Below are 14,422 nucleotides of genomic sequence, written 5' to 3'. Positions count from 1 at the left end.
TTTTGAAGAGTACGAAAAAACATAATTTCCCAAGATGCAATATGCGCGCGACGTCAGGATTTTTTTTTTTACACAAGAAAGCAAGCTAGCAAGGGCTGCAGTGCATCGGTGTACGATTTATAATGTTTTCCTCGTTTTGCTAAATATCTTTGAGTGCAGCTAACATTTCACAGTTATGACTTGAATTGCAATTTATTTAACCTAGCTGGTTCTATCATTTCAGAAGATACGTTAAGGTGAGTGGAATATTTAGATTATTGACATATCTATTGTGTCAGTAATTAGCTAGCTAACTATAGCTAGCCGTCATAATTGGCAATATTTTGTAATCGACACACATCTCAGATTGCAATCTCATGTAGGGGTCTGCCTGTGGAAAACTCTGCTATCAAGATTGCCAGGCAGGTGGAGTAGCTATAGCTGGCTAACGTTGCTCGCACCTCACACTATTGTTTGTTCAATGTGGTAGCCAGCGGCAACAGCAGCAGAGATTGACAGAACCCTGTAAAATACAGACCTAAATAAATAGTAGTTAGGCCTATGTTATTTGTACACCTGCAGACATTCAAAATATTTTGACAGCGTTGATGGTGTGATCATATAAATATAATGCTTTAGGATGTGATAGCTACTTACTGTTAATTTGTGACTGGATTAACATTCTATGTTGTGGATTGTTCTCTTTATGTGTGAATGTCTGACAGATAATTTGCATCCCTCAGATTGTAGAATTTTGGCAATTTTCTGCAGTGTAATGACCCCAATAAGCAACTCCATCATTCCCTAGTTCCAGTACTGTCAACACAAGCGCAAATCTCTAAACTGAGGACTGAAAACTGAAAACTTTCCATTGGGAGTAAAGAGACACACAGCAGTGTTGCCCAGAGAGAGAAAGTTCACAAATGAGCAGAAACAACAAACATTTGGAGTCTGTGCAGTTTGCCAATTGCCAGGCCTGTGCTGCAGACACAGAGGCTAAACCAGTCTCGAGGACAGACGGCAAAGCTTATTATCCGGGCAGAGCAGAGGAGACTATTTCCAAGCTGAGAAGATTTGGGGGTTGCCATAGAGACCGCCTACTCTGCCTTATTTTTTTTAATTTTTTTACCCCCCAGATAAAGAGCTTAATTGTTCTGTTTTAAAATACATTTTAAAGGGGTTAATCTGAGATTGAGAAAACAAGCTTTCTGGTGGTGCTGTTCAGGTTTAGAGTTTGATTGCATGTTTAAAAAATATTTATATGGGTTTGTTCCAATATGTCACTCTGTACTCTACCTTTGGCTCCCGAGTGGCGCAGCGGTCTAAGGCACTGCATCTCAGTGCTAGAAGCATCACTACAAACCCTGGTTCGATTCCAGGCTGTATCACAACTGGCTGTGATTGGGAGTCCCATAGGGCGGCGRGCAATTGGCCCAGCGTCATCCYGGTTAGGGCCTGGACAGGGTAGGCTATCATTGTAAATAAGAATTTGTTCTTAACTGACTTGCCTAGTTAAATAAAAAATGTAATAAAAGCAAGTGTAGTAGGTAGCCTAGGTAGTCAACAGCCTGTTGATTTGGCTGGAAATCGTCCCTACTCTTTTCCAGTTCCACACAGCCTTTCTATGATTTTGATGGCATGCTGCCATATGCCGATCAATGATCTCATTAATACTGGTTGACCTCGTGTTCACCTGTTGGCATTATGACATTTCTTTCATTCCATCTGCGCCGCTTGTAAAGAGGGATCACATGTACTGCCTCTGCATAATGACAACAGAGGGGCAGTGTTGTAGGCCAAACGGCTGGCCACAGTGACGGTCCCAGCACTAATAATTGATTATCAGGCCATACACATTTAAGTGTTTAACGGATGCCCCTCTTCACTTTTCTCATTTTTTTTTTTTTGTGGTTGAAAAGTTGTACTGAGAAATTGCACGATTTATAGGAAAATTWATGTCCTCAAGCTTCCAGTAAAGAGAGACACAACATTCCCTCTCGGATTATGGCTGAACTTTCTCTTTTAGTCTCTCCTAAAATATCTTGACTAGGTTGCTAGGTGTTGAACTAAGGTTGCTATAGAGCAGGGATGGGCAACTGGTGGCCACCCCTTTAATAKAAATAATGCTGAATTGTCTGGGTKTCAACTTCCTGTTGAGCGTTACAACAGTAGAATACACAAAGTGCAATTTTGAAATGTGGTTGTGCATCAYCAGTTTCTCTTATGTCAGTCACTGACAGTCACTCAATTAGCCCATGTAAGCTAAAACAATTTTGATTGGTAAATTAGTCTTGCCAGCCATCTAAACTTGTAGTAGTCATGGTTCAATTACTTACTGGGGAGCCCCCATTGATTTTTCTTAGTCACTCTCACTCCGATATCATTAAAAACTATAAACATTTCTCTCAACCCTATTCTCATCGATGGGGATGTAGTGGAGCAGGTTGAGAGCTACAATTTCCTTGGCGTCCACATCKCTAACATGGTCCAACCACACCAAGACAGTCACGAAGACGGTACGACAAAACCTATTCCCCCCCAGGAGACTGAAAAGATTTGTTATGGGTCCACAGATCCTCAAAAGGTTTTACAGCTGCAACATCGAGAGCATCCTGACAGTTTGCATCACTGCCTGGTATGGCAACTGCTCGGCCTCCGACCACAAGGCACTACAGAGGGTAGCGCGTACGGCCCACTACATCACCGGGGCCAAGCTTCCTGCCATCCATGACCTCTATACCAGGCGGTGTCAGAGGAAMGCCCTAAAATTGTCAACGACTCCAGCCACCCTAGTCATAGACTGTTCTCTTTGCTACCGCATGGCATGCGGTACCGGAGTGCAAAGTCTAGGTCCAAGAGGCTTCTAAACAGCTTCTACCTCCAAGCCATAAGACTCCTGAACATCTAATCAAATGGCTACGCAAACTATTTGCATTGCCCCCCTCCCCCCTTCTACGCTACTGTTACTCTCTGTTATCATCTCTGCATAGTCACTTTAACAACTCTACCTACATGTACATAGTACCTCGACACCGGTGCCCCTGCACATTGACTCTGTACCGGTACCCCCTGTATATAGCCCCACTATTGTTATTTACTGCTGCTCTTGAATTATTTGTTCTTCCATTTTTAAGGGCTTGTAAGTAAGCATTTCACTGTAAGGTCTACACCTGTTGTATTTGGCACATGTGACAAATAACAGTTGATTTATGTCAAAGTGTAGAATTGCAGGAAATATGATGTAAAACTGCTAATTTCTCTCCGCCCCATAGCAAAATTAGTAGAATCATAATAATGAGGACTAATCCAAATATTCCCTAAAGATTTTGAGAAAATAACATTGATGCATTCAAAGATGGCCATGCTAAAATGTGCGAAAAATACTTCAAAAATCTTCTTCTCATGAACCATAGAACCAAATGACACATTTTTAATAAAGGCCCATGGTACATGTCTTAAGAAAAAGATAAGGGATTAGTCAAAAGATGGATGATTTATTGACAAATCWAAATTCAGATTTTACGTGTCCATTTAAAAAAACTGTAAATCCACTCCACGATGGCCTATCAACTTGAAACTTGTTGTCGCTACCATGGACATCCCTAAGATAAACCTCACTGAATTTGGAATTGATATCTAAAAAAAACAAGGAAACCATTAACAACTCATTAGTTTCTTATGTAATGCTTATGCTCAAAATCATCTGCAATCATCTTCTCATCAACCATACGTCAGATTCACTCCAGATATTGTATTTAGACTCATTACATTAGTCTTGAATGGTTCTGAGAAGAAATTGTTGCTGCATTCAAATATGGCCCTACTTTACATATAAATGCACATATGCTAATGTAAAAAATATTTAACCATTATTCAGATTGACTCCAGATTTAGTATATAGACTCAATGGAATTTGAGAATTATTAGTTGCTGCATTCAAGGTCAGCCAAGCTACACCACTAGATGACACCATATCACACCAGGGCTATAATAACTAAAACGATGGATATGGGAACATGACATTTGGTATGTAAACCTTTCAACAAAAAAAAATCTAAAAACCCTCTTTTTGCTTTGTCATTATGGGGTATTGTGTGTAGATTGTTGAGGAAATAAATCTATTTAATCCATTTTTAGAATAAGGCTGTAATGTAACAAAGTGGAAAGAGTCAAGGGCTCTGAATACTTTGCGAATGCATTGTATATGCCCTTTAGAAGCTGTGTGAATATAAAGTCACTGTAACCAGTTGGTGGCACTATAGATTTCTTTGGCACCAGTGGCATCATAGGATACTAGAGCAATAACTATTGGTCAAGTGGACTGTCTCATGCAAATGAATGCTAGATTTAAATTATGCAGACGAACAATGTGAAATATCGTGATCTGTATATTGCCCTATTATGTGGTCTGAACGTAGTAGAAAGTGGATCTTTTCTTCAGGAAAATTAGAAACCTGCAGTCCTGCCTCTTGCAGTCAGCATAGGCATATAATATATATATATATCTCAGCAAAAAAAGAAATGTACTCTCATTGTCAACTGCGTTTATTTTCAGCAAACTTAACATGTGTAAATATTTGTATGAACATAAGATTCAACAACAGACATAAACTGAACAAGTTCCACAGACATGTGACTAACAGAAATAGAATGTGTCCCTGAACAAAGGGGGGGCAAAATCAAAAGTAACAGTCGGTACCTGGTGTGGCCACCAGCTGCATTAAGTACTGCAGTGCATCTCCTCCTCATGGACTGCACCAGATTTGCCAGTTCTTGCTGTGAGATGTTACCCCACTCTTCCACCAAGGGCACCTGCAAGTTCCTTGACATTTCTGGGGGAATGGCCCTAGCCCTCACCCTCCGATTCCAACAGGTCCCAGACGTGCTCAATAGGATTGAGATCCGGGCTCTTCGCTGGCCATGGCAGAACACTGACATTCCTGTCTGCAGGAAATCACGCACAGAACGAGCAGTATGGCTGGTGGCATTGTCTTGCGGAGTGTCATGTCAGTATGAGCCTGCAGGAAGGGTAACACATGAGGGAGGAGGATGTCTTCCCTGTAACGCACAGCGTTGAGATTGCCTACAATGACGACAGGCTCGCGTCCATTGATGCTGTGACACTCCGCCCCAGACCATGACGGACCCTCCACCTCCAAATCGACCCCGCTCCAGAGTACAGGCCTCGGTGTAAAGCTCATTCTTCGACGATTACGCGGATCCGACACCCCGGTGAGACAAAACCGCAACTCGTCAGGTAGAGCACTTTTTGCCAGTCCTGGCTGGTCCAGCGACGGTGGGTTTGTGCCCATAGGCGACGTTGTTGCGGTGATGTCTAGTGAGGACCGGCCTTACAACTGGCCTACAAGCCCTCAGTCCAGCCTCTCTCAGCCTATTGCGGACAGTCTGAGCACTGATGGAGGGATTGGGCGTTCCTGGTGTAATCATGTACCTATCCTGCAGGTGTGATGTTCGATGTACCGATCCTGTGCAGGTGGTGTTACACGTGGTCTGCCACTGCGAGGACGATCAGCTCTCCGTCCTGTCTCCCTGTAGCGCTGTCTTAGGTGTCTCACAGTACGGACATTGCAATTCTTTGCCCTGGCCACATCTGCAGTCCTCATGCCTCCTTGCAGCATGCTAAGGCACATTCACGCAGATGAGCAGGGACCCTGGGCATCTTTCTTCTGGTGTTTTTTTACACTCAGTAGAAAGCCTCTTTAGTCTCTAAGTTTTCATAACTGTGACCTTAATTGACTACCATCTGTAAGCTGTTTGTGTCTTAACGACCGTTCCGCAGGTGCATGTTCATTAGCATGGGAAACAGTGTTTAAACCCTTTACAATGAAGATCTGTGAAGTTATTTGGATTTTTACAAATTATCTTTGAAAGACAGGGTCCTGAAAAAGGTCGGTTTCCTTTAATGCTGAGTTTATTTATATATAAACTGAATACATTAAGTAATGACTTTAAGAWAACTAAACTACAGCACTAGACTAAATTCACTTGTCATCCTTGTGGTATTGAGAGATAAACATGGTAATGCTTTCACTGATTGCACATAAAGYAAGATAGTTCCTACATCAGGGGTGGGCAACTCAGTCCTCGAGGGCCTGATTGGTGTCACCTTTTCTCTATCCCTAGCAAACACAGCTGATTAATCAAATTGCATTCTAAACTGAAGATCATGATTAGGTGATTGTGGAGTCAGGTGTGTTAGCTGTGGCTGAGGCAAAACTGTGACACCAATGAGGCCCTCGAGGACTGGAATTGCCCACCCCTGTCCTACATGATAGTGCTTGCTTTATCCAACTAATCTTGTCCTTTCTGTTATTCTGTAAACCCCGTTCATTGCTGCTCACAGCTATATTTTTTTTAATTCGCTCACTCCCCTCACTTTTCAAAAAAAGAAATCTGTTAAAACATTTAATAAAATGTGTATGGCCTTAGCATTCTGGAGAGCCTTGGCGCTCTGGTGTCCACTTATTCCCCTCTAAGGAAATTCATCCTTGAGRTTTTGGTGTCTTTATAAGGTTACCGGTTTTGCATTCCCAACGTCTTTCTATGGAAGGCTCAGCCACAGAACTGTATTTCTCATGCATTATTAACATTATAAGTTCTGTGAGAGTGGACGCACTTATTACCTGATAGCCCTGTCCTATTTTCTGGGCATGCCTGATGCGTCCTTTGGCTCCAATGGAAACAGCACTCAGCTGGATTTAATTACTTTAATGCCTTGACTTTGCTCCGTGGAGAGGAAGGCCATGCGCTGAGCAGGAGTCTCTCTTGATTAGCTTTTTTTTAAGACTTAGATTTGGTGTTTGGTTAGACAATAGTCTTTTCATAGGTGAGTTTGGAGGGGGGGGTTGCAGCATTTAATTGAGATGAGGGCCTTTTTTTGGGGGGCGGGGGGAGTGGAATTCCACCCTCTTTGTTTTTTATTCATGTTTTATTCAGGTGTTAGATTATTCAGACAGATAAGAATTTGAAGGGGGAGCTTGATGAGGAGAGGAGGCGTTGTAGGATGGGTGGATGTGGCGATTGAACCCGGGTCTCCGAGGTCGTAGTATATGTCGAGCTGTGAGCGTTACCACTCGACCGTGGCCATTTTATCCCCAAAGAAAGCGTGACCACGATGACTTCGTCTGCGATCTGGATGACCGCACATTCCAAGTTGTTCTTCCTGGTCGTAGTAGTTTTTCACCTGCTTCTGTGTTGTGTGTCTGTCCGTGTGTGTGTGGAAGGCGGGGGCATGCGCAGCTGGAGGTGGCAGTTCTCCAGGATGATGCGTCTGTGCCTGCGCTGGTGCCGGCTGTGCCCTAAGCGYGGGGGTCGACCCAGCAAGCCCCAGAGGAAGCTACGAGAGCTGTGGAGCTATTGGAAGCTGCTGCTCAACTCCCTCTACTTCAACAGCCTCACCAACTCTGACACCTGCCTGGACTGTGTCTTTGAGCCCGTCTACTGGATAGTSGACAATGTGACTCGCTGGTTTGGGGTGGTAAGTTAATGGCTCAATTTTCTGTGTAGATGTACAGTCAAATATTAGTGTTTTATTGTATTTCATTAAATGTAGGCCAGTTAATRAAATCTCCCATGTTCGGTTACATGACCCCGTTTTGCTATTCTATTTCTCACAGTATTTTCACKTTTCACGTGCCCTCATGAGTTTCTCCCTCTGTTCGTGTCCCTCTCTTCTGTTCCCAGGTGTTTGTGTGCCTGGTGATTGCCCTCACCAGCTCTGTGCTGGTCATTGTCTACTTGTGCCTGCTGCCTGTCATCCTCAACACCTACCCGCTGCAGTGGATCGTCTGGCACCTCACTTACGGCCACTGGGTCCTCATAATGGTCCTCTTCCACTACTACAAGGCCACCACCACCTCCCCTGGACACCCACCACAGGTGAGGTGCCCACTCCAATGCCTGCAGGAAAACTGTTCTTGGGAAACACTATGGGTTTGATTCTGAAATAACTTCATGCMCTCTAGTTCCCTTTTTTCGGATTGTTGTTTCTCAGGTTAAAAGTGATACACCGTCAGTGTCCATCTGTAAAAAATGCATCGTCCCCAAACCAGCCAGAACTCACCACTGCAGCATCTGCAATACGTAAGTTAAGGACACTCCGTCAGTCATCAGATGATGTCATCAAGAAATAAAACACCTCTACTGGATAGCTCTAGTCCATAGCACAGGTCAATCAGACTGAGTGACTTTCTCTTTCATTCCAGGTGTATTCTGAAGATGGATCACCACTGTCGTATCCTTTCTAGACCAACAAACATCTAATTTCTCAGATTCCTTTAAAATATGTTTTATAGCGTTGTAAAACCCCAGGGAGGACAGTCATACAATTAAATCATCTTGCCTTACTCCATGTTTTATCTTTTGTTAGATCTMCCTCATTAACTTTGACCTTAACTTGCCTTGTGATGCTAGCCTGGCTCAACAACTGTGTGGGCCACTTCAACCACCGCTACTTTTTCTCCTTCTGCCTGTACATGACCATGGGCTGCATGTACTGCAGCGTCAGCTGCAAAGACATGTTCATAGAGGCCTACAACGCTGTCGAGGTGAGGGAGACCAAGAATGTCAACTTCTTAGAGGTTCTAGGAGGCTTGACACTCAGACTTTCAAATAGTATTCTGAGTACTGCCATCCATGTAAATCATGTCTTGTTATTGACATGTGACCCAAACACCCTGATCGAGTGAGGCCGCTTGGTTTGTGACTGTTTGGGTAGAGTCTGGCATGTCTTTGCCACATTTTCCTTCTCTTATGTGCTAGATATGGCATGGTCTTTTCATAGAGGMGAGCGAAAGGCCATACATTCTGAGCAAACTGTGTAAAGTTCACTGCCGCTGGTTTAGCTAGAGAGACGGCAGCCAAGCAAAGACAGCGAACAGACCACAAAGTGTTGGGATCAAGGACATCAGATCACATGACACGTTAACGGCAATGTAATACACTTGTTTATCTGAGAAGGCTGGTGGTGTGCAGATAACTGGTGCCGTTGTGTATATAACCAGTCAGATTGTTTCTTATGTAATCTAAAGCCTCCAGGCTCAAGACCACTTACTGTTCTCACACCAATCATTCATGGCAAGATGGGAGTTTATATAGTAATAGATCCTATGACTCTGAGCCAACACCTCACTGTTTTAGAAATATATATTTTTTAATGTTTCAATCGCTCTGACGTATGACATGTGTTCTCTTTAGCTACATAGAAGATGGGAGGTACCATTCTATAATAATCACCCTGGCCCTATAACACATCTAGCCTATAGTTTCCCTTAGCATTATGAGTTGTGATTGAGCTAGTCAAGGGCACCAACTTGACTGAAGCTGTGTGTGTGTGTCCCAAATGGCACTTTATTCCCTATGTAGTGCACTACTTTTGACTAGAGCCTTGTGGGCCCTGGTCAAACGTAGCGCACTCCATAGGGAATAAAGTGCCATTCGGGATGCAGCCAGTGTATGAATTGCCATTGTTCCACTAGCGCTTCCACCGCAGTGATGGGAGTAGGGCACGGACTGCTCCTCAGTCTCCTTGAGCTCATGACTGGCCAGGTACTACAAAAGGTTCTTGAAACCACTGAACTCAGAACTGGTGCGTTGACCGGAATTAAAACGGCAGATTAATTTGTAGAGGGTCCGCACTCAAAAAATAGATTTTCAGAGTTCTTTTTTGGCCAGGTCGTACAGACTGACAGGCTGTAAAGGTCCACTGGGCAGTGCTGGGTCTCAATGTCAATTAACAATCAACATTTAATTAACAACAATTTGGCAATCATCTCCCTGTATAGTATGGGGTTTTATATGTGGACGACTCCACACCAGCATAGTATTGTTGGTACTRGTAGAGTATATTGTTCCAAACAATGTCTTTAAAGGACAAGTTTTTTTTATTTTTCACAACCAATTCTCTATTTTTGATTGTAAAATGGCATGTTATAGATAGGGTCCAGACACCTTTGTCATGATTTCACATGTTTTTCAGAAACTTACACCAAACGGCAAATCACTTCCTTATTCTCAATTTGTAGTATGGGGGCCTGAAAAAACACAAAAATATGTCCTTTTTAGAAACTGCAAAGCTCTCATTATAGTGATGACGGTCTTTAAATGTCGTACACGTGAAATTTTCATTCCCGAACTTTATCCGCAAAGTTCTTTTCCATTTTGTTGCGACTCGGGCGATACCTCTCCGTCCATTCGGCAGGTAATTGCTGAAATGAAGGATGCATGAGGGATACAAAGTATATTGAAAGCATGGGGTGCTTCCAGACTTGTAGAACCTATGCCAAGGCGCATTGAAGCTGTTCTGGTGGGTCGTGGTGGCCCAACGCCCTAGTAAGATGTTTTATGTTGGTGTTTCCTTTATTTTGGCAGTTACCTGTAGCAGCAGGCTACACAGAGAATGGAACAGTTGGATAGGGAAACTGCTCGAGTCACTCAAAACGGAATATAATGTTGCAGGTAAAGTTTTGGACTGACACAATTTCATGTGTACATCTAAAGACCTGCGTCACTATACTGAGAGCTTTGCCGTTTCTAAAATAATGTATTTGGGCGATTTTTGAAGCCTTTGTTCATGTTTTTTGGGGGCCCCACATACTACACGAGGATGAGAAAGTAATTTGCTGTTTGGGGTTAGTTTCTTGAACATGAAATCACAAGTTATCTGGACCCTTTTATAACATGCCGTTTAGTTGTAATAAAGAAAATAGGAAGATATTAATTTATTCAACATAAAAAATATGACTGTGGAAACTTTTAAAAATATATAAATATTTAACTTTTATTTATCTAGGCAAGTCAGTTYAGAACAAATTCTTATTTACAATGACGGCCTACCCTGGCCAAACCCGGACGACGCTGGGCCAATTGGGAGTCCCATAGGGTGGTGCACAATCACAGCCAGTTGTGATACAGCCTGGAATGACGCCTCAAGCACTGAGATGCAGTGCCTTAGACTGCTGCGCCACTCTAGAGCCCTAAAATCAAGACATACATATTTTATAGCACACTATAAGGACTATAATCACACCAAGATGTCTGTATCATGTATGGTTCACAGATCATAGGGTCTTACAGGAGGCATGTATAGGTAGCTCTAAAAGGGCTTAAAATGTCAATTTTCTCCAATGGTTTGTGATAAATGTAAAGAGTATGTCAGACATCAGACTTCCTCCCAAGTTTGTTCTGGCAATTCTCACAATCTGAGATACCAAAAATATTTTCAGCCTACACTGGCATGGAGTCGGCCATGTTTCACTGCCCAGTGAGACTGCAGTCCTCTCCTCAAGTCAGGAACAGTCCCCTGTGATTAGTAGTTATTTTTAGGTCCCTTGGCTGTGAATGGCTACAGACTTGGCATTTTGTATTTCGCTTCTTTGCCACCAGTTGCAATTGGAGGACTGTAGATGTGGTACTGTTAGCCCAGCTACTGTGTTTCCTGTTAGCTTTTTTGTGGTTGGTTGTTCAATCCTGTAGAATACTCAGTGGCATCACATTTACTAATTACAACTGCTGTACATGGATGGTCTTTTCACATGGTTTGGTTTTGCTTTCCGTCTAGAGCTACTATCAGACGCCACCACCACTATTTTCCTTCAGAGAAAAGATGGTCCACAAGAGTATAATTTTCATTTGGGTGCTAACAAGGTGAGACACGTTTGTAACTGCAAAAYAAAATAAAAAATTGTTGACATCAACCGCTATGGCTGTTCTATGTACACTATATATGTACAACAGTATGTGGACACCCCTTCAAATTAGTGGATTTTGTCTTTCAGCCACACCTGTTGCTGACAGGTGTATAAAATCGAGCGCACAGTCTTGCAATCTCCATAGACAAACATTGGCAATAGAATGGCCTTACTGAAGAACTCCGTGACTTTCAACGTGGCACCGTCTTAGGATGCCACCTTTCTAACAAGTCATTTTGTCAAATTTCTGCCCTGCTAGAGCTGCCCCGGTCAACTGTAAGTGCTGATATTGTGAAGTGGAAACGTCTAGGGGCAACAACGGCTTCACTCGCAAAATGGTAGGCCACACAAGCCCACAGAACGGGACTGCGAGTGCTGAAGCTCGTATAAATTGCCTTTATTCGGTTGCAACACTCACTACCGAGTTCAAACTGCCTCGAGAAGCAACATCAGCACAAGAACTGTTCGTCGGGAGCTTAATGAAATGGGCTTCCATGGCCGAGCAACCGCACACAAGCGGAATCACACTTTACCATCTGGCAGTCCGATGGACGAATCTGGGTTTGGTGGATTCCCGGAGATTGCTACCTGCCTGAATACATAGTGCCAACTGTTAAGTTTGGTGGAGGAGGAATAATGGCCTGGGGCTGTTTTTCATGTTTCGGACTAGGCCCCGTAGTTCCAGTGAAAGGAAATCTTAATGCTACAGCATACAATGACATTCTATACAATTCTGTGCTTCCAACTTTGTGGCAACAGTTTGGGGAAGGACCTTTGCRGTTTCAGCATGACAATGCCCCCATGCACAAAGTGCGGTCCATACAGAAATGTTTTGTCTAGATCGCTGTGGAAGAACTTGACTGGCCTGCACAGAGCCCTGACCTCAACCCCATCGGGATTAATTGGAACGCCGACTGCGAGCCAGGCCTAATCGCCCAATGTCAGTGCTCACTAACGCTCCTGTGGCTAAATTGAAGCAAGTTCCCATAGCAATGTTCCAACATCTAGTGGAAAGCCTTCTCAGAAGAGTGGAGGCTGTTATAGCAGCAAAGGGGGGACCAACTCCACATTTAATGCCCATGATTTTGGAATAAAATGTTCGACGAGCAGGTGTCCACATACTTTTGTTCATATTCTCAAATATACCCTTTTATCTTGAATTTAGTTTTTAATACAATCTTGATCATGATTGCCGTTTTTCCTCCCTGCAGTTCGGTGGCAGTAGCTCTGGGAGGTCTGACACTGTGGCATGCTATCCTCATCACCCTAGGGGAGACCAGCGTGGAGAGACACATCAACAAGAAAGAGGTCAGACGKTTAAAGGAGAAGGGAAAGGTAAGGTTTATTGGATTTACTCAAATATCAACACGGTGTACCAGTTTGGAATTAGCGAGTAAAGCCTGTTTCTCTCTTGTAAGGTGTTCCGAAATCCATACCATTATGGGAAAATAAACAATTGGAAAGTGTTGTTTGGTGTGGAGGAGACAAGGTAAGCCCTCCAGATCACCACAAACTTCTAGACTGTTGTGAAACCTAAATGATTCTTCTTAGAGTTGGTTTGACTTCCTCTTCTCACAGTCACTGGTTGACCAGAGTCCTCCTGCCGTCTAGTCACACTCCCCATGAAGATGGACTGGTATGGGAATTCCCTCAGGCTTTCACCAGAAGAGACCCAATGACCATCTAACCTCACTACTGCTGGCCAGTTTCTCATCTCCACACWATGGCCCAGAATCACTACTGGCCCCTGGATGGTGGGGTGAACAGAGGACTTGTCTTAGCCTCTGAGGAGTAGACCGCTTGGGCTTGATAGTGACCCGTATGTCAAGGCACCTCTGGGTGTTAGGGGACCTCAATCTGCACTCCGGTCACTGTCATGTGAAGTGTCTTTTTCAACTGTTGTCCTGTCTTGTGAACTGATTGTTTTTTTTTGTACTGGTAGGTATGTTGACAAAAATGTGTGCTTTTTAATTGTACTGAAGTCACAGAAAAAGCAGTTTGGACTTTTTCAGTGCCAACAAAGAGCTTTTCACCAATGACTAGGTTAGAGCTAGATAACCACACACCTTGGCCATTGTCCATCTAGGGGTGAGTAGTCTGGAGACTTTTTGACAGACTTACATAAACAATTCATATTATCGTTCAGGCTCTAGTTAGATCATGGTGCTCATATTACTGAGCAGTGCCCCAGCCAATATCCAGGGGTGACGTAATACTATGGTTGACACTGTAAAAACGACACATTTCACTGCACCTATCCGGTGTGTGTGTGACTAAACATCTACATTGGCGGATTAGGAATTGTCAAAAGATTCGTAATGTGCCTTGTGAAGTTAAATCTTTAACAGGTGTTTATATTTGTTGGTTATCAGGCACTAATGCAAAGTACAGTTTTACTGGAATATGACATTTCTAACATTGTCCATTAATTATCTCGCCCACATCACATATGGTACTGGATTTCCCCAGTAGCCATGGTTAAAAGCGCATCAGACTTCCTCCCAACTGGTCTTGTGTTTGGCCACCATTTTAGATTTATAATGGTCAGGGGATATTTCTATAATAGCCAGCCTGTAACAGTAGGGAGGGGCTACCTGGTTGCCATAGTGAAAAAATGTCCTCACTGCTGTGACATGACCAATAGGAGCTGTGCTCCATTATTGTACGCCGCATGTCTGTGTCATTGCATTTGATATTAGCTTGTATTGGTTAATATAAAATATTGGTTTTGGAGA

At 43.3% G+C, this 14,422-nt stretch overlaps 1 protein-coding gene across 2 annotated transcripts; it reads left to right on the top strand.

The window, feature by feature from the left end:
* The first annotated feature begins 45 nt into the window (after nt 1–45).
* LOC111967728 (palmitoyltransferase ZDHHC16B) lies at nt 46–14,422 on the top strand. Of its 2 annotated transcripts, none has more exons than XM_023993020.2 (10): nt 46–236; nt 7,224–7,477; nt 7,684–7,878; nt 7,994–8,082; nt 8,205–8,233; nt 8,413–8,546; nt 11,558–11,643; nt 12,958–13,022; nt 13,106–13,176; nt 13,266–14,422. In XM_023993020.2, the coding sequence occupies exons 2-10, from the start codon at nt 7,232–7,234 to the stop codon at nt 13,296–13,298; spliced, it is 948 nt and encodes a 315-aa protein (XP_023848788.1). In that variant the 5' UTR covers nt 46–236; nt 7,224–7,231; the 3' UTR covers nt 13,299–14,422. The 2 variants fall into 2 exon arrangements, with proteins under 2 accessions (XP_023848788.1, XP_023848787.1); XM_023993019.2 differs by having other exon boundaries at nt 51–236; nt 12,899–13,022.

This window comes from Salvelinus sp. IW2-2015, linkage group LG8 (genome assembly GCF_002910315.2).
Source record: "Salvelinus sp. IW2-2015 linkage group LG8, ASM291031v2, whole genome shotgun sequence".
Lineage (NCBI taxonomy): Eukaryota > Metazoa > Chordata > Actinopteri > Salmoniformes > Salmonidae > Salvelinus > Salvelinus sp. IW2-2015.
Note: the sequence above shows the minus strand (reverse complement) of the source record. Positions and strands in the feature narration are given on the sequence as shown.